General features: G+C 32.7%; 1 protein-coding gene across 1 annotated transcript; it reads right to left on the bottom strand.

Moving 5' to 3' along the window:
- Nucleotides 1-10,253: 10,253 nt before the first annotated feature.
- On the bottom strand, nt 10,254-19,126 carry LOC114319486 (DNA ligase (DUF630 and DUF632)). Its single transcript, XM_028266511.2, has 4 exons — nt 17,837-19,126; nt 15,345-15,520; nt 14,821-15,044; nt 10,254-11,229 (listed from the first exon to the last, which is right to left on the bottom strand). Exons 1-4 carry the CDS (start codon nt 18,819-18,821, stop codon nt 10,440-10,442), a joined length of 2,175 nt encoding a protein of 724 aa, XP_028122312.2. The 5' UTR covers nt 18,822-19,126; the 3' UTR covers nt 10,254-10,439.
- Nucleotides 19,127-21,182: the final 2,056 nt, after the last annotated feature.

Here is a 21,182-nt window from a genome sequence, read left to right on the forward strand (position 1 = left end):
TTCTTGAGAGAAGTAATCTTAATCTCATTTTTCCTTGCAACTAATGGTTTGAATTTGCAGATGGAATTCATTCTAATGGGTGTCTTGGACAGTCTTTCTTTTCCATTTTCCTTTTTCAGTGAACTTGAGGAGTTGAGGATCCAAATAGCGCAACTTCTTATGTTATTTTTGGTTGGGAGATTTGGGAAGAGATTTGGAAAAATAAAGAGAAAAAATAGATGAAATATGAATAAAATATACTTACATTTTACACACATTTTCTCTTTCATTTTCTAAATCCCTCACTAAATTCCCTAACTAAACACAGTATTACTAGATTTTCCTTCCTAGTTGGTAGTTGTTAGATGAATTCCTTTCGGAAGTCATTTGTTGGCTATTGAAAACAGGTTGTGATGACTAAAGTGTTTTTCTACTATGTTGATTCTTTGATTTTGGAAGTTCAAGAAGGTAACTGATTTACGTAGAGTAACTTGTATAGGAATCTCAGACCGTACAATTTATGTTTTTGGGTTTTTAGTATATGAGTTAATATTTTCATCGGATTAATAGGAGTGACTTTGTTTTTATTATTTCATGATGAACTTGGAAAAAAGCATGAAACAATATTATATACTACAAAGGAGTAATTATTCATCGCCGTTTATGGCGGTGATGATCTAAGCCCTTGATCATATGGGACCCACACAAATCAATGGTTTGAATGTGTTTGTGACAATACAGTATGTGACATGAAATAATTTTTGACTATAAAGAGAGGGTAATTAGTACAGATGTAGGATTTGAGTTTATATGGACAAGGGAACAACACACAGGCCTTCCATTCTATAATGAGAAAATTATTAAGAAGTCTTTTTTGAAAAACGTGTAGTCTATTTAGTCCCATAACCTTTTGTTTATACTCAAAAGTTCTATAACGTTATTCTTCTTCTCTGGCTCTCTTCTTCTCTGCCTTTTTTGCTCTTTGTGATTTCTAGCGATTGTTGACGAGTAACCATATCTTGTTTCTTCTCTTTCTCTTTCCGATATATAGTCACCAGTGACCGATGACTACCATCGATTGGGATTCACCGGCAACCACCGACCGCCGACTCCTTACTTCACCCTCACCGACGATAAAGAAGATATGTTTCCGACAAAGAAGATGAGTAGATCTACTTAGATTTGATGTTACATCAGATTTGAGCTACATCAGATCTGGCTAGATCTACATCAGATCTGGCTAGATCTAAACAAAAAATAGTTGCTGGAGTACAATCCTCTCTCTATATTCGCCTTTCTCCTTTGATCTCTTATTTTTTTCTACATTTTCTCTGCTATACACTTCTCTTTTTCTGTGCTAATGGAGAAAAATTTCAAGTTCTGAACAAGTTGTTTTCAAGTTTTAGTTACAGGTGGTGAAAACTGTAAAATTTTACAGTTTCAAATTTTTTTGGTGATGGAATGAATCATGGTATAAAATTGTAAAATTTTGCTGTTTCATAACATTCTTTAGAATTGTAAAATTTTATAGTTTCATAACATGTTTTTCAGTTTGATTAATAAGGATAAATGCTTAATAGATTTTTGCTTTAAAACTGTAACAATTTACAGTTTCAAAACTTATTTTTCAGTTTGATCAATATTGGAGATTATTTGTTTAAACCTTACAAAAATTGAAAATAGCATATATTTTTCCCATTGTTGCTGTTTTTTGACGTTCCATTTTTTTCCCCTTTTAGTTTATCAATATGTAGCACATTTTGCTATGTTTTTTCGCTTTAATTTTTCTATTTATTCTTTTTTTTTCCCGACAATATTCTAGATATTTCGGTGAGTCTCCAATGATGTTCTTAACGTCCAGTGAACGTTCTGAACATTTCGGCGACTTCCATTAACGTTCTTAACACTTTGGTGAACTTCCGGCGATACTCTGACGACTTCCTGGTGATATTGAACATTCCGACGAGTTTCCGGTGACCGTTTGAGGGAAGTTTGACGGTAATAAGATGCAAGAGTGTCTGTAAATTAAAAATAAAAATAAAAAGATTTTTTGGTAATAATTAAAAATATATAAGACTAATTAGTGCAAGTATTTTATTTGAGAATTAAATGGGTCTTGAATTTTATATATGAAACTTATTGGTAAGTTAGCCTTCTCTAATCTATAATATAGGAAATAAATTAATCCCTACATTTATCAGACTGAGAGTTTAGAAAAATGGGTTCAGCTTAGCTTTGTATTGTCACCAATGATCACTCATCACAAGCAGCTGTGTTCTTTATATATATATATATATATATAATTTCTTCTTTATTTTGTGGTAAAGAACCTTGGCTTACTGAAAAAAGCAATTCAATTTGATACCTTGTTGTATTCAGTAAGGACAAGTTTGATGATGTGGATTCATTGGGGGACAAGTTTGTCATTTGGCATTGTTTTAGGTTTATTTTTCTCCCTTATTTAAAGCTGCAGCAATGATAAAGAGTTCTAATTTTGAAAATCTAGGGAGAGTTCTAATGATATGATAAGAGGGGAAAAAGAATAAAAACGAAAACATAGGAGGCACACATATCACATCATATGTGGACTCCACTCCTTACCACATCACTACATCTTTCTTTAGAGTTTCAAAATTAAAACTCTCAATCTTTAATCTTAACACTGTACCCTTCTTTTTTATTTTTAGAGATTGAAGAGTGGTTTGTGATGTATAGTTGTTTTATTTATTTAAGTAGTGACGTGTTTGCTTATCTTGTAGAGGCCTAATTGCTCTCTTTTTGTATCTCTTTTTATCTCTCAATAAATAACCTTTTGTTGCTTATCAAAAAAAGTTGTTTAAAAAAATAAAAAATAAAAAAAGATAAAAGAATGAAGTTCTTATCAAAAAAAAAAAAAAAATGATGTATAGGTGTTTTATTTATTTAAGTAGTGATGTGTTTGCTTATCTTGTAGAGGACCACTTGTTCTCTTTTTGTATCTCTTTTTATCTCTCAATAAATATCCTCTTGTTGCTTATCAAAAGAAGTTGTTCAAAAAAATAAAAAAAAATGAGAAAAGATAAAAGAATGAAGTTCTTATCAAAAAAAAAAAATTTGCTACCTTGTTGCTTGATGTTCTAAACACTGTAGAAATGTTTGATCTTCTAGGCTCACTATCCAGGAACAATGATGGAAGGCCTTTATTGCTTGCATTCATGCAGCAGACAAATACTACGAACACATAACTAATCTTCGAACAAGTAAACATTAAAATGATTCACATTTATAGTTACGAATCCTGTTGCATGTTGAGTTTTTTTTTTCATTTTTTTTTTTAGAACATGGGAAACATTATATTAATAAAACAATAATAGTATATATACAAGACCCCAAAAGGTTATCCCAACCAAACAAGAAAACAAAAAAAACCAACAACAAAAAACAAATCCGTCAAAAAATAGTTACGATCCAGAAAAAATCACCGATTTGCTCAAAGATGTGGTTTGGTAAGTAAGATCTGCTTGAAAGCCTGTCATTCCCATCGACGTCGTCCCCGTCACTACTGCCCAACTTTGCCACCGCCGCAGCTAGAGAAGGAAGTACACCCATAGTGGTATCGGAGAAGGCTTGAGAGAGAAGGAAACTATTGTGAGTGTCGAAAAGCTAAAAATCTATGTCTAAATTGAAGGAGAAAACCCTTAAAACTCCTACTTCAGGCATAAATGGTACAAATCCACACTCTAAAACTGTAGATCTATACTCTATAAGTGTAAAATAGATCACCGGAATGTTGTCAGAATATGGTGCTGGTAGCATTTTTGGCAAATCAAGTTTTTTTCAACTAGTAACCTTATCTTCTTTTAAAAGGAGTTTATTTGGATGGGAGAGGAATGGAAGCAATACAATAAGAATGAGAAAATAAAGAAGGTTACCCTTAAAATCAAGGATAAATTATACCGATAGTCCCTATACTTTGGCTCTTATGTCATTTTTGTTTCTATAATTTCAATTGGTCCAATTGATTACAATAATTAGTGTTTTTTGATGAAAAATATGTACATGAGTAGTATGTGTCATGCTATTATAAACAAAATTATAAACTTGTTTAGCTTAGTGAGTTAATTTCAACCAACTTAGTGATCAAATTGACATAAAATTTAAAAACAAAGATCAAAATTGAGTTAATTTAAATGATAGGGACCAAAATGACAGAAGAGGCAAAATACAGAAACTATGATGTAATTTTCCTTAAATCAAATGTTCATCATCTATCACCCTATAAATAGAAAAGCTTGATCCTTGCTTGAAGATTTCCTATATTTAATTCATAGCAAACATAAGTTGAAATTAAGTAATTATTGATATGCTTGTTAATAAGAAAAACTTGGAAGGTGGTTTGTAACATGTGGTGTAGTCATTGAAGAAAAAAAAAAAAAACCCTACTTTTATAAACACTCAAGGATGATGATTTGGGAGTTGAGTAGCATGTTAGTCTAGTCATGATAAAGCTTTCTACTTTATCTCTTACATGCACATACACTTTATATATAAATATATATTGATCGATAATAAAAAGACATTTATTAAAAAGAAGTAAAAGAAGATGATAATAGTCTGTCAAAATAAAATTGAAAAAAAGCAAAGCAAATCAAATCAATATCTCAAACTATAAATCACGAACAATCTTTCAATTTATAGAGATTAAAAAAAAGTAGAATCTATTTGAATGGTAGAGAAACAGAAGTTTAAAAAGATGCCAAATGACACACGGAATTCCCATCATGACTCACAATAGTGCTCGAACTTATTGGGCTTTTCAACTGGAGTGTTTTGTTACGCCTCCAAGATTCATCACGGAGTCTATATAGATGATTCGAACTGTTAATATTGTAGGCTCGTTGAGTATTTTATTTTTGTAAAAAAAATCGCATATATCAATAATCACTTGATCAGATCACATTTGTGTAAATAATTTCTTTTTAAAATTATAATTACCGTTGATACAAATTTGATCTGATCAAGTAACTATTGATATCCAATTAATGTAATCTTTTGTAGGGATGAAATACTTGAGGAGTCTTAAATATTGAAAAATTTGGATTATCGATGATGTGGAGTCTGTAATAAACCCATAAAACCCAACAATATGCCCCAATCTAAATCAAACTGGAAACCAGCCTGAAAAAAGTGAGAATGTTATAAAACTCCACACTGCTTTTGCTTTCTTGTTGCATTCAAAACTCCAAAAATCAATTAAAAGCTTTATGCACAGGTGGCTGGAGTCCACCAATTTTAAAAGACAAAGATGATACCATATCACCAAAACCAAAGAACCATACAAGAATAAATCATTCAAAGATTCCTCATTTCTTTTACACATACAATTTATATATGAAAAATGCTAAAGATAACCCTATAGAGTAGTTGTAAAAAATGTTTTTAGAAATGTAAAAAGTGCATTAAAATTATAAATATTTTGATATTTTATACTTCTTATTAAGAGTTCTTGGAATTGTTATTAACAAGACCCTTTATATATTTTCAGCAAGAATTTCACCACTTAAAAGATGAAGTTGTATTACATTAAAATGATTTGATGTTTACAAGGCATCTATAGATGCCATGAGTAAATAAGCAAAATACAAAAACAAAAGCTAATGCCTTTAGCTTTTTACCATGGTGTCTTTCACTTCAAGTTTAAGGTGAAGATAAGAGAGACCATGAATCTTTGGCAAAGTACATCCTGCAATGCAACAGTGATACTCAAATTCAAACTTCAAGTCTAGTAAGAGAGTACTTCATCCATCAATGTAGTCTCAAATTTCAGAAATTCATGGAAGAACAAAATACATTTTGATCAATTGTGAGTTTTTATTTTTATTTTTATAATTTTATTGAGGATTAGTTTATACAGCTAGACTCTTGTTAAAAATGTGGAGAAGGGGAGTTGCTAAGTGACAGTTGTAATGGGTGACTAGTTATACAAATATAAACTAAAGAAGCACTACCCGCGACCTCTCGTGCGTGAAAAAGCATATAGATGCTATTGGGTTAGAACCCCATTGGCTCAATTTTGAGCCTTGTGAACATACTAAATTCATTTTCTACAACATGGGCTTAAACCAAGAAACTATGAAGTTTGAATGAATTGGTCATTTCAAGCTCCAAATTGCATTTACCAAAAACAAAAATGATGATTTTTTGCATTTAGTATTTGAATTGTTCAACATCATGAACACAACATATCTAACAAGTACTAATTGTTTTTTTGCTTGAAATTAGAGAGGGAGAAAATCATGTACATACATTGAAAAGTCCTTGTATATAAACATCAAAAACCTCAATTTTACAAAAATGAACAAACGCACACAACACATACACACACAATGAGCTATATACTCTGTTATTCTTCATAAACATCAACCCACCATTGCATTCCTACAAAAAGCTCTAGATGGATCAGCAAACCGGGCGGAGAAAGACCGGTAGAGAAAATCTGGTTCAGTCCATCTGGACCCTTCATCATCAAAATTCTGCAAGTAAGTGTCAGGATCATATGTAGGCTGCTGCAATGAAACAGGGGAATTGGAATTGCTCTGTTTCTTATTCTTCCTCTTCTCTCTCTTGATTTTCCTCCAAAATTTCAGCCACGGGTGTGATTCTTCATCGGATGCTTGTTCTTGTTGTTGTGTTTGTCTCTGGCCTAATCGAACGCTTTGGCTGCGAGACTTGTGCCAATCTTTGATGATACCCATTTAGAATCAAGATCAAAATAGTTGTTCTATCAAAAACTATGGATCTTTGTAAGTGAATTGGTTGTGGTTGTTGTTGTTGACTGCATATATATACACAAAAGAGGGAGAGAAGATATATATATAGGATTTAAAAGATTAGGAAGTGGCTGATTTTATCCTGAAGACAGGCTGGCTTGGCTTTAACTGAATTAGTAGTTGAAAACTTGCAAGAATTGTGGAAAACATTATCTAAAACTTGCAAGAATTATGGAAGAGTTATTAATCTTTTGCTTATTTGGGATTGATGGATTTCATTTCTTTATATTTTTGGATAAAAAATTGGATCTCATCAAAAATTTTACACAATTATTATCTACTCATATGTATTATGTGTTTGTAACAAAGTTTTTATATTTTACGTAAAAATTCATAGAAAAAATAATGCATATAAATTCAAGATCGATTATATTCAAAAAATAATAAAATACATATATAATAGTATAGATATGAGAGAGTATACACCACTATAATGTAACTATTAAATAAGATAAAACTCCAACAAAACTCATCTCAACGAAAGCTATTTTTAAGGTGTGTCATTCAATATGTATATAATTTATAGTAGTTTAATAAGGATATGTAACAAAATTAAACTTGGAAAAAGTTTGAGACCCCCTTTGAGAATGATCCTCACACCCCCAAAGCGATTTTAGCTTTCCATATATGTGTAGGGCCCACTCATGTATGTGTGAAGTCTATATCATGAGTGGTTCAGATTTATAAGGGTCTTGTAAAGTGAGGGTCTCAATGATTGCTAATTAAACTTTGTAAGTAAAATACAACAAAGGCAAACACATCTATTCTTTTTATATTTAGAAGTAGATTTTATTAAAACAATTAGAGCATTATTTTGGTACTTTAAATAGCATTTTCCATGCTTAATGGGTAACCATTTGATAGTAATATAGAAAATTGTTTTAATATATTTATTTATTTATTTTTGCATTTGGGGAAGAGGCAACTTAAATTGAATTGTCAAATGTTTTGCAACCGAAAGGAATTTGAAAGTTATGTTTGATATTTTTTTTTGATATATAAATAAATATTTGGTATGGTTGGCTCAGCTTAGCTTCAGTTTTGAAGTGTGGCTTATTGGGTCAAGTCAAAGCCATACAAGCCATTGAAAGAAAAAGCAAAAGGGGTTAGCTCACGATTTTCAAAAGACAACCCGCCGAAAGACTTGGTAGCCGCACTCCAAAATATTCCTCTCTCTCTCTCTCTCTCTTAAAATTAATGTTAAGATTAATTAGATTAAGATCTTCTTAATTATTAACAAGTATTATTTTATTCTAATACATATTGATATTTAAACTTTAAAAATCGTACAAATATATTTTTGAAGGTGGTGTGAAAAAGGTGTAAGTAATATTTTCATAATTAAAAGGATTAAAATATATAAATTCATAAATAAGAAATAAAATGATTTTTTGCTAATAGTTGAGAGGATGTTAGTGTAATTAATCCTTAATATTATACCAATAAAATAAAAAACAAAAAGTCTTAAATATTTGTCCTTAAAGTACATAGAAGTTTAAAAATATGATAAATTACACTTTGCCTCTTATGTTTTATTATTTTTTTCAATTTGATTTCCGATTTTTTTCTCACTTTGACCCTTCGCATTTCAATTTTTTTTTTCCAATTTACTTTTAAAGCAATTTTTTTGTCTAAAATTAGATTAAAAAAATGTCACGTTTTCAACCACTTGACATAAACAAAAATATTATTATATTTGATTTTAACTCTGGGTTAGAGGTGTATAAATATAATAGTATATTTCATGTCATATAGTTGTCAATATGTTATTTTCTATCTAATTTTGAACAAAAATCAACTTTAGAATAAAATTAGAAAAAAAAAATTGTGAAACGTGAAGGAACAAAGTGGAAGAAAAAAAAATTCAAGAGTCAAAGTGAGAAAATTATAAAACATATAGGGGCAAAGTGTAATTTACCCTTAAAAATATTGTATATTTTTTAAATAATTATTTATTTGTTTGTTTATCAAATACTCGCTTTTATACATAATGTACAATTTTTTTTACACTTTTTAACACGTGCCTTAACACTACACATTAACAAAATGATTACCAAAAAAATAAATTTTAAAAATTATTTTTGCTCCCCAAAATAAATTGTGCAAAATAATCAGTGTTTTTTTATTTTTTCACCAGATTAATTTTTGATTTAAAAAAAAGAAAAAGAAAGCACAGATTCTAAAAACTTAAGTAAACAAATACAATTTAGAATTAATTTTCACATCCACTAATAAGGAAAGTTTATAATTTTATTTGTTGTATAACATTTTCTTTTAAAAAATTATGATTTCGTAGAAGGTTCCCCTAGAAAAATAAGCATGGAGGCTGAAAAAGTAATGTTGAAAAGGATGAAAACATAGGCAGGTTAGTCATTTGGTGAAGGTTGGGACTTGGATGTCAAATTTTCAGTTTATAGGCATTGAAAGGACACCGGAGGCTGAAACATTGATGCAGAAAAAGAGAATAAAGTATGAGAATTTCCATTTATTCAGTACATAATATTTTTGCCGTTCGGATATAAACTTCTGAATATTTAATTTTGTTCAAAAATTTATATCTAAACAATATAAATGATGTGTATTAAGATTTTTTTTTTTTTTTGATATGCAAATAAAATTATCCTAAAAATATAAATTAGGTTGGGACTTAAAATGCCAAATTTTCTGTCTAGTTGAATGTTATAGATCAAAATTTCATGTACAGAGAAATTTTATGAGAAAAATGAGAAATTGAGAAGAAAAAGAGGACAGAAAAATCCAATTCTGAGTTCAGTACCCAAATTCTATTTAATCAACCAAAATTGACCTTGGTTGAAAAGAAGGTAAAAGCTAGAAAATTTGTTTGGAAAAAGAGTAAAATGCACATAGCCTCGCCTTCATTTTCAAAAGATAATTACTTTTCACTACGAAAAAACTTGAAAACTTCTACAGATAAAAAAGAGATCATTTTTATTGCAGGCTGTATAAGTATAAATGAAAATGTTAAACAAAGAAAACATCAGAAACCATTTCTATGATCAAACGAAAAACAAACTTATTTGGATAGAAAATAGTTTTCACTTTTAACAGGCAAAAAACACAATCACTGATGCCACTATCCACCACCACCACCACTAAACACAATCACTGAATTTTCCCCTGAAACAAACGGATTGAGCAAAATGAGGGAAGACAACAAAATCAATGCTCCAGGTGGAGGTTCCTTCCAGCATAATAAGTCATCATTTGGTCTGAAGTACATTGGACTTGAATGGGACTTCGGCTTGGCCTAGGTATGGGATTTGAAGCCCAATCGACCCATTAGGCTGCTCATTGGCGAGGGGTCAGTCGGTCCAGTGTGCAAGCCCACCCATTAATCTATCTGGGCCAAGCCTATTGTAGAGCTTGGGTCTAAGCCCACGTCTTGGTCCAGCCCGGCAAAAAACTGGCTAGTAGGCTTGGGAACACATGCAAGACTTTTTACCATACAAGAACATGAAGATTGCAGACATTACCAAAACAAAGGAAAAACATCATCTTACATACATACATACATTACAAAAAAAAAAAAAAAAAACTAACATAAATATTTGAGACACAGGTAACAGATCTAACCCAAAAAAACACGAAAACAAAAACAAAAACAAAAACAAAAAAAGAGATCATAGATTCTCATGAAACAACATTACCATTTGGGTTCTGTGATTGAGTGACCCATCGCAATCGTTCATAAGCATCGAAACAGGTATGAGAATAGTCCGACAAGGCCCTGAAGAGCTCAGGCAACCGAATCTTGAGACTCCCCAGTGATTTATCCCTTACCTGAACACAGTGCTTCCTGTGAACTTCTTCTTCCTCTTCCAACTTCTTCTTCAAGCTCTCCACCACAAACTCTCTCTCCGAAACATGATCCCTTGTTCCTTCACCTCGATCAGGGTCATTTTCATCCATTGAAGCTCTTCTATTCTTATACTTGTCAAACGCCTGGCTCTTACGCAACAACTCTTTTCTGGTCTCCGCGCACTTCTCCTTTAGCTTCATCTCCTCCTCCTGATGAACTATGATGGTTTTGATCACAGCGGTGAAGGAAGCAATTGCACTTTTGGCGAGCTCGTCAGGAAGCTTCTCAAGATGATCGTGCCAAGAATGCAGGAGGAGTTGGATTGGGGGGGTCTCGATGTTAGGTGGTGATGAGATTCTCTCTTTTAAGCTGCTTTCGATGGGTATGAGATTCAACTTCAACCAGCTGTTTAGGGCTCGGATGTAGTGCTTTTGATTCATCACGAGCTTTTCGAATTGCAAATGCCATTCCTGGACGACATTCGAAAGCTGGACAGTACGTTCGTGATGATGCTTTGTGGTTTCCTTGGGAGCTCCGGAGACATCTAGGGATTTGAGGTCTGTAGCAAACTTCAGCTGGTTGTCGTGATGTATGCACATTAATTCCCACATCTTGGTTATCCTGCAATTTAGATACTGATTATCAAAAGCCAATGTTTTGAAAACTGGACTGTTGGCCACCAGAAGAAGGACCGGTTAAGGGTCACTGGTTCAACTGGAATTGAATAGTGACATCATAACTACCTTATAAATATATTAAAAATTATACATTAATATGTATTAAATTTACAATAAAAATTACCTAAAAACTTAAATTTTCTAAAATATTTTTCTAAAGCTTTTCTTTATTTCTAAAATAAGAATATATGATAAATATATTTATTTAAAATTTTATTTTTATATTGATTATTTGTAAATAAAAATAATCATATTTGGTGTTAGTTAAATGATATAATAAATTATATATAGTTTCCTTTTGTCAACAACCTGTATCAATGGTCCAGTGGATAAACTGCCTACTGCCATGGTGCAAGTTGTGTGGTCAAGTCTCATGAAAGTCTATTTTTCACAAACAATATGTGCAATTGTGATAACCAGCAGTTGCAGTGAACTGCCTCTTGTTCTTTCGATTCACCAGTCCAACCGCAACCGCAATTATAAGCGATTTTAAAGAAATACGCCATTCTTCGGTGAAAATGGTTCTAGTGGTTAGTCCGAATTAGAAGTAAGACAGGTTGGCGGTTCAACCAGTTGAACCGGCCAAGTCCAGTCAGGTTTCCTAAACATTGGACCAAAGCCTAGACTGGTTGATGTGTCAACCGGTCAAACAAACTGGCCAGTCCAGTCCCGTTCTTAAAATACTACTCCAAAACTCAGGTGTAATCAAGGCTCACTACATGCTCCATCATAGGTAATTTGAACAATTAATTATAACCAGATTCATGACCTTTAACCAAAATTGGCATGGACAGAGAAACAAGAAGGATTTGAACAAATAATTATAAGTAGATCGAGAACTATAAAAAAGTAAGAAGGATTTGAACAAGTAATTATAAGTAGATTGAGAACTATAAAAAAAAGTAGGGAAAGATGTGAGAAAGAGAGATAGGAGAGAGAATGTGAAATATAAACAGGACTTTTACATTCATTTAATATTCAAAGGGAGAAATTGTAGGAATTTTGTCACACACAAAAAATAAAGAAAAAAAGCAGAAACAGAAACAGGGATTAAAAAAAAAAATTTGGGGGGCATATATGAAACTTAGCGGACAAATTAGAGGAAATATATTTTCCAAGTATAAATAAAATTATAATATCCAAAAAGTTGAGGGACTGATATCCCCTCTGAGCACTATGTGCCTCCTCCACTGATCATACTGCGTTAAGATAACAAAACGGTATTAGCATTGTTGTGCTGGTCATAATGTCCCACGACTTCCAGTGATTGAGTCTTAGATCAGGCATGGACTAGAACACTTTGCAGTCAAGGCATGAATTAATGCAATAGAGCAGCTAATTTCTGCCATACGAAAGCATGAGACTCACTAGCATGTGCTAAAATATAGTTTGAGCAAAAATATTGATGGATATCATGAAAAGACATGAGATTACCCTTTCAATAAAGGAGAAAACCTCAGAGCAATGACCAATTCGAGCAAGTTTCTGACTTCTCATCGACACACAAACATTAAAAATAAATAACAGGAAAAAAAAGAAAAAACATTGGCAGAACGGTACAAACATTGTTTCCAACTTCTATCGATAACCCCAGGACAACCAGAATTGATAACAATAGAGCTAAATGGTAGTTAACAAAGGAGCATAGAGCCTGATATTGGAATAGATACACATGGAAGGTGTCTATGAATAATAGCAGTTGAAATAAGAAAAATGATATCCTATGAATATTGAGACAACCTTTAAATTTGCTTCAGAATTTTTTCCTTATTTTTTATTTTTAATTTTTAATTTTTTCCTGATTGATTCAAATGAATGACTTGAGAACAAAAAGTGATTTAACAAGAAATCTCATCGAGATATTTAACAAAATAGGGGTTTTTAACATAAAGTCGTATCCTATATATAGAACTTTAGTATATTAAGTACCAAAGATGTTCTATATACCAAAAAGTTCCAAAACTATACAAAAGACCAAAAATGCCGATTTTATATAGCATTAAAAATTGGAATGTTTGGTTGTGATTTCAAAATGTGATTCAACGTGGTAGTTTGAGTATGGTGTTTGGATGGAGCTGTGGAATTAATTTTCCACAGCACTGCAAAACGCTCTGTCTGTTCTGTCAAAACTGAGCGCGTGTTTCAATTTTTTTTTTCAAAACGGGACGTTCGGCCGGTCGTTCGGCCGGTTGACGGGAATAGTGATTTTTTTTTTTTTTTTCGCAATTGATATATATCGAAAAAAATATTTTCTGAAATTTTTAAAAATTTTTATGTGCTTTAAAATAATTTTGAGTTATATGAGTTATAAATTTTTGTATCAAATTTCAAATGTCACATCAACAATTCTCCACTCAAATCAAAACTCTTTTCAAAACTATTTTCAAAACTCTTTACCAAACAAATTTTCTACACTCAAATCATAATTCCACAACACACAAACTCAAAATACAACTCATACTCTCAAATCACATTTACAAAACTCTACCAAACGCTACCCTATATTTTATAAAAGAATCCCAACAATTATAATACTTACTCCATTTGAACTCCTCTCTATACACTACATGTATATAATATATATTACATATAAGTATGAATTTCTGGCAAGTGTGAAGTTAAAAAGTACAAATATTCACACTTTCAATGAATAAATTTACTAAAACACTATGGCATCTGTAAATAATTCAATTTAAATTGTGAGCATTCATACTTTTTTACATTGAATTACAAAATATTTAATCGACTCTTAACATTCATAATCTTTTACACTATGAAAATAAAAACCATCTACAAACAAAAAAAAAAATGGAGGAAGGAGAGAGAGGAGAAAGGGACAACCTTATCATGAAAATTTTGTGATAGAAATCATTGAATATAATAACAAAGAAATAGATTGGCAAGGGAGATGAGAAAGAAGAGCTGTTAAGGGAAGGACAACATGTACAGGTTAAATCACCAGCTTCATGATGGTGATCCTAGAGGATCAATGCCATTGGTGGTGACAACACCACCGGCAGAGTTGGAATTATTTTCAGCAAAGACGAAGTAGTCACAGTTAAATTAATTAGATTTCATCTATTATTTACTGATTAGGTTTTCAAATTAATAAGAAAATTTCTATGATTATCATGTGAATCCGCCACCCAAAAAAATTGAAGAAAAAACAAGAAGAAACGTTAATATCTACAATAATTATAATAATATACGTACCATTTAAATCAAGGGTAAAACAATCATTAAAATTGTTAAAATTTGAAAATGGGACTTAATCTTTCAGCATTCTATATAATTGTGTCTAAATGGGTTAATAGATTTTGTATAGGATTTATCAAAAAATAAAACCATTGGGTAGGACTTTTCACTAATTTCCCCTAAAACATAATAGCTTCAGACTCCAATTTTATGCAAAATGGGGAAGATAAAAAGCAGGCAAAAGCAGACAAACACTCGTAAGCAATGCACGAAGAGATATAGCATGACAAAAAGTGGAGCAATGGTATGTTCAGGGATGTTTTTTAGCATGGAAACTTACCCATTAACAAGAGCAATAAGTTTCGGATACAACTGATGATCACGTATGTGATTCACTTCAGAAACTGTTGAATCCAAAGACTGCATGTCAACTATATATCTTGTGTGCAAATGAGTTACAGCTGCCTTTGTCTTCTCCAACGATTCGGGACTAGCATCACGTTTTTTCAACTTGTTCAGCAGGGCAACCTTCCTTTGATACTCGAGCTTTATAAGCTCACCAGCCTAATCAGCATGAAGGAAACTAGGGTAGGACATGGAAATTGATAGTAAACAGATAAAATGAAAATCCAGTTTCTACACATTACATTATGACAAAACAGGGTTGAATTTTAGTTTTAATTACACTGATTGCTCATTTCCTTGACACAGATAAAAAATAGGATCACTTAAAACCCAAAATGTTGTTATCCATGAACTAACACATAAAAAAGTATGCATGGATAACTGAAGAGGGGCCAAACATAATACTTAAATGCCATAGAAAAATTATGAATAAAAACCAGATTAAATGAGGCAATGCACCTTTACTTCCTCATATAGCTTTTTCTCCCATGCTAGTAACTTATCCAAAACAGTGGCATGTGTCTCGTATTCCTCTGTATCGAAATCCTCCTTCACACCATCACCATTAGGTGCACCTCTAAATGATCTATTCCATGTAATAACTTGCATGACCCTTGCAGCATGGTCAATATGTCCTGCAAAACATAGACCATGGTAGTTGAAATTGTTAGAAGAATGATTGTTTGTTTACCAAATAAAACAATTAGAACTTACAATATCATAATAATACAAATAAATAAGATCCATAATCTCAGCCAAGTGAATAAATGGTTTTCCTTTTTAAATGCTTCTTGTTACCCGCAGCAGCAGAAAAAAGCTACAAGGAGATGGTGTGATTTCCTTTGTTATCATGACGACGTGAAGACCAACAGACGTAAAAGGTTTGTGGTTGTGGAGGCATTTTCAGAGTGGGCCTTCCCAAAAAAAATTAAGTTGTTACGGCTAGCTTTAGGTTGTGTTTAGATAGTTTGGGGCCTTTTTCTTAATGGAGTTGAATGAATTTTAGAATGAAAGGGGACCACTATGAATGTGTCTCACATGAATCTTAGATTGCTTCCATCACTAGCAAACTCTGCCTCGACAATACCAACCTAGTTTTTATATAATTGGTTTTTTTTATCAGCACAAATTGAGATAGCATTAAAGACTTCCAAAAAAAAAAAGAAGAGGAAGTGCAGAGTGAGGACAAAGAGTCCTCTACAAATGAAAAAAAGACTGCACCAAACATACAACGAAACAAATCATACATCACAAATAGCTCTCCAATCTTTAAAGATAAAAAACAAAGGAATCCCTTTAAATGGGGGTGAACCGGAAGCCCAAAATGATGCCAAGTGACACACTCTATCCCACAACGATTCCAAGTCATCGAATTTGTCCTCAAAGATCCTTCCATTTCCCTTTCCAACCAAATTACCAGAAAGATTGAGAATACAACACAATACCATAGCACTTCTGCTTTCTTCTTACCTCCAAAGCCCCATAAATAGATTAACATCATATGTACACAAGTTCCCAGTGCCACCTAATAAGAATCAGCCAAATGATAGAATCGGTGCCAAAGATCCCACGCCACGTGACACAATGCAAGAATAAGTGATCCAAAGATTCCTCAGTCCTACTACACATGATACACCATTGAAAACAAAAATGGCTATTAGGCTCCTTTTTAGAAAGATATCATTAGTCATGATTCTTCCATGAGCCAAAGACCAAAACCATTTTATTTTATTTATCAAAAAAAAAAAAAAAGAACAAAGACCACATAACCATTTTCTAAAATTCTTTTGTGAGGTGGAAAAGAAGGAAAGTTTAAATGGCTTGCATGAAAAGACACAAGAAGACTAAATGGGCCAAACCCGCTTATCACACTCATCGGAAGATGATAAAAACCCATCAAAAAAAATCAACAAAGATGTCAACTCAAGAGTTTCCTGATCATTAAGATTTCTAATAAAATTGAAATTCTATGAAATAGGTGCCAAACTAGATCAAGCCAAAGAAGCAATTATGAGAACATGCCACTCGACATTAATGTGTGAACACAACATCAAAGGAAGCATCACCCACTCATGCATCCTCTCAAAGAGGACTTTTTCTCTATTACCCACTTTCAAAGAAAGTGATGCTGACAAAACTAGAAGAATACAAAAGATAGATTTACATGGAGATCTATAACTACCCCTACTAACCATAGGAATATCTCCACCATTAACTTGCAACCCATACTTATTGTTTAAGAATGGAATACCATAACGAATCACATTCAATGGAGAATCTCCATAACCACTTTCCAAGAATAGCAATGTTCCTAACCAATATGTTGCCAATGCATTATGATGTGACATCTAATATCAATGCATTGTATAGAATAAGGAAATTCGCTTCATTGGTTCAACAAAGAAGTGCACCACTTTGCATCACGTCTAAGATAGTAAGATCTAGTTCAATTTCACAATCACCTGAAATCACTGTCAAACTTCTAAGTTCAAACATCATTCATGAGCTGAATAACTACTTCAAAAACTTGTTTGGTTGTGTTTTCAAAAAATCGTTTTTCTGTTTTTATTTTTTGAAAAAAACATAAAACTTGTTTGGCAAACTGTTATGAATTTTTATTTGAAAAGTACCCACTTTTTAGGATACATCAAAAAGATGTTTTCGAATTTTTTGAAAACTATTTTAGTACAACAATGCTGATACGAAAACAATGGGCTTTTAGAACTTTTCACTGTTTTGTTTCCAAAAACACAGAAATGAAATCACAACTAAAAAAGTATCTCTAGATCACCCACAAAATTGATCAATTCAACAACTAAAACAAATTTTGCATTACCCTTCCAAATTGCACAAACATTCATGATTCAGTTTTCACCTATCATTTAAATAAACTTTAACAAACACGAAATTAAGTATATTTCATATTATATCATAAAAGAAGATTCAATCACCTCTATTATCCGCAAAATTCGAGTGATAATGCAACCGAGTTGCTTCAAGCATTTTCGAGACCTCTTGCGCAGCCTGCGAAGCCTTCAAGAAATGATCGTCAATCTCACCTAATATCTTCAATAAATTCACACTAGACCCAACAACCTTATTATTATTAGTCCCTCTCCAAATATCCGATGGGGCGGTATTCGAATGCACAAATTGTTTCTCGTTCCCAACCGGCGTCACCTCCGCCTCCGTCTCCAACCCTTGCAACACCACCTTCTCCGGCGTCTTTGGCTCCTCATCCCCAATCTTCCCACCCACATTGTCCACCCCACCAAATCTCTCATCAAACCCTCCCTCCTCATTCTCATCCTTTTGCTCCGCAACGTCCTCCGATTCACTCTGCGATTGTTCCTGCATGTTTTCGACCATGAAGAAGTAATCCCAAGCCATCCCCTTCAACTCCAGCGGCGGAGGCGGTGGCTCCGGCGTCCGCATTGGAGAATGCGGAGTCACCGGCGTATCAACACCACCGGCCTCCGCCCCCGCCGCCACATTTCTCCGATCTCGCCGCCGCAAATCTCCATCTACATTGACATCACCATTTCCCTCCTCCTCCTCAGCAATAGCAACGTGCTTCATCTTCCGACTCATTTCCGATACCGACATCTCCGGCATCGTCACAGACCGCTGTAGCGGCGGTGCCGCCGGAGAGAAGGAAGGAAGCGGCGGAGGCGGCGGAGGGAAAGCCGATTCCATCATCGGAGGCGGCGGCTCCAAAACAGCGGCTCCGCCGTGGTTATCTTCGTCGTTGTTATCCGCTTCGCCCTGAGCGTAGTCACTCAAGGCGGCGCCGGTGTTCTTCAACGCCACGGCGTAGCCGGAGTGGCCGGCGGCGAAAGCGTTCCGAGCAGAAACCGCCTCTTTCATGAAGTTCCTCCGATCCTTGCACCTCGAAACCGACTCTTCATTGTCAATCTTCGACTGTGCACACCCCATCTTCGATTCCTAGGGCTCGAATCGAATTGGATTCACTGTTTCAATCACACTTCCAAACTCAACTCACACATACACACACAAACAATCACTCCATTATATACACATATATAAAATGTATCTATGAATGCGACAGAGAAGTGGGATGGAGTCTGGAGAGAGAGAGAGAGAGAGAGAGTGGAGCAGAAGGAGGCACGATGAGGAGTAACAAAAAGGAGAGAAACTGACAAGTGCAGACAGAGGTAAGTACTGAGTACCGAGAAAGAGAGTGAGGGGGTTTGAGTACTCGCAGGTGTATTTGAATGTCTGTGTACTCGCGGGATTTTGAGAGTGAAGTGTTATAACGGTCACATTTTTCGAGGTCAGAACGACGTCGGTTTTGGTTAACCTTAATACCGTTGTTGGATGGTTGCATCACACTAATGATGTGCCACTCTTGCTAGTATTTTTTTCAACGACAATGATTCATCCCACTAAAAATATCACTACTAATAGCACTAATACATTAAAAAAAAAAAAAAAATACAACTCCAAGACTAAAACATCATATCATTAATGACGGGACCCACTGCCACCTAATTAGTGGAAGCACTAATTAGTGCTCCCAAGCATTTTTCTTTTTTCAAAGGGCTCTGATTGAGGGCTCTAAGTAGAGCTGCTCTAACAGCAGCTCTACTGAGCTGGCAACCACTTTATTAAAAAAAAAAAGAAAACAAAAAAAGACAAAATAAAGGAAGGAAAAGGACAATTTAATGCTTATTTAGAGCCACTGTTTTAGAGCTCCAAAATAATTTTCTTTTTCAAATTAATATGACGATTTTTTTTGTCTAATTGTTACTGGTTACTTTTACATGATTAATTTTTAACCATAAAATCAAATCAATCATTAAATCTTGTCGAATGTAATTGATTACATGAAATTTTTTTTTTTTCATTCAACTCGATCATTTAATTAGTTAAATTAATGAAATTTATATTTTTATTTATTATACTTGTCCACGCAAATTTAAGGGCTAGTTTGGCATGTATTAAATAAGTCAAAAAGTTAAAAAGTCACTATCTTATTTAAGTCACATCATCTTATTTAAATCACATCACCTCTCTAACACATCACATCAAACCCAACCCAAACCCACCAATAAGTCAAAAAGTGCACTTTTTTAGGACATCCCAAACCAACCCAAGTATGCTTCTTCTTTTAATATTTTTATTATTGTTACTATATCGCATCTCTTCACTACTGATATGACCAAATCATCTCAATCTGCTTTCTTTCAACTTATCTTTTATCGATACTATTTTTATTCATTCATGAATAAACTCATTCTTAATTCTATCTTTTCTAGTCTTACCATACATCCACCTTAGCATCCTCATTTCAGAAACACTCTTCTTATTTATATGTTATTTATTAGTTGTCCAACATTTCATCCCATATAACATTAGGTTTAATAGCCGTTCTATAGAACTTTTATTTTATTTTAATGGACACTCGTTTATCACACAATATCCCATATGCGCTCCTCCACATAAGTTACATTGCCTTAATTCTATGAATTACATTAATTCTAATCTCTTCTACTATTGTGATAATCAATTATAAATAACGAAAATATTTACTCTTATTTTAAGGTTGATCCATTGTTTCGCTTAGCGATAAAGTTTTTTTCTTAATTTTTTTTGAAAATTATTTTAACTGATGAACCTAATCAAATTGAATTTTTTTGAGTTAGGTTGGTTTGATTTTTAGTATATTAGTTTGATTTTAAGTTTCAAATCATCAAATTGATAGAATTGAGATCGTCTTTACTTTAGGTCCTGCTCACTAAACCCATATATATATATATATATATTAAAATTATTTATATTGACATGTTTGCATTTAATTAGCATATTATAATGAATTTAATTGCATCTAACAATTTTTCATATAAAAGAATTATTATATGAACAAAGCTAGTATTAAACTTTAATTGGATTTCACAATTAATTTAATTTGTATAGATTGTATCAATGAATTTAATTTGTACTAATTATGTTTAAGTTTAAATTATTAAATTGTATTAAATAATATTTTACTTTTTTATTTGTGTTAGATTTAAATATTAAAAATTTACTTATTTTAATTATTTATTATTAATTAATTTATTTATTTTTAATATAGTAGAACCGTTTGGTTTGGATTGGTTGTCATATGGTAATTGATTTGATTATAAATATAAAAAAATTAAAATCAATTATAATTGAATTAATTTTAATTAAAATAATTATTCTCAAATCACACTTAAAGATGGAAAATGAATTGTGGCCCTAAAAACAGTGGCCCTAATGGCCCTAATTTCCTTTTCTGGATAAGTTTATTTT

This window comes from Camellia sinensis, chromosome 11 (genome assembly GCF_055761805.1).
Source record: "Camellia sinensis isolate YWXY chromosome 11, ASM5576180v1, whole genome shotgun sequence".
Taxonomy (NCBI): Eukaryota; Viridiplantae; Streptophyta; class Magnoliopsida; order Ericales; family Theaceae; genus Camellia; species Camellia sinensis.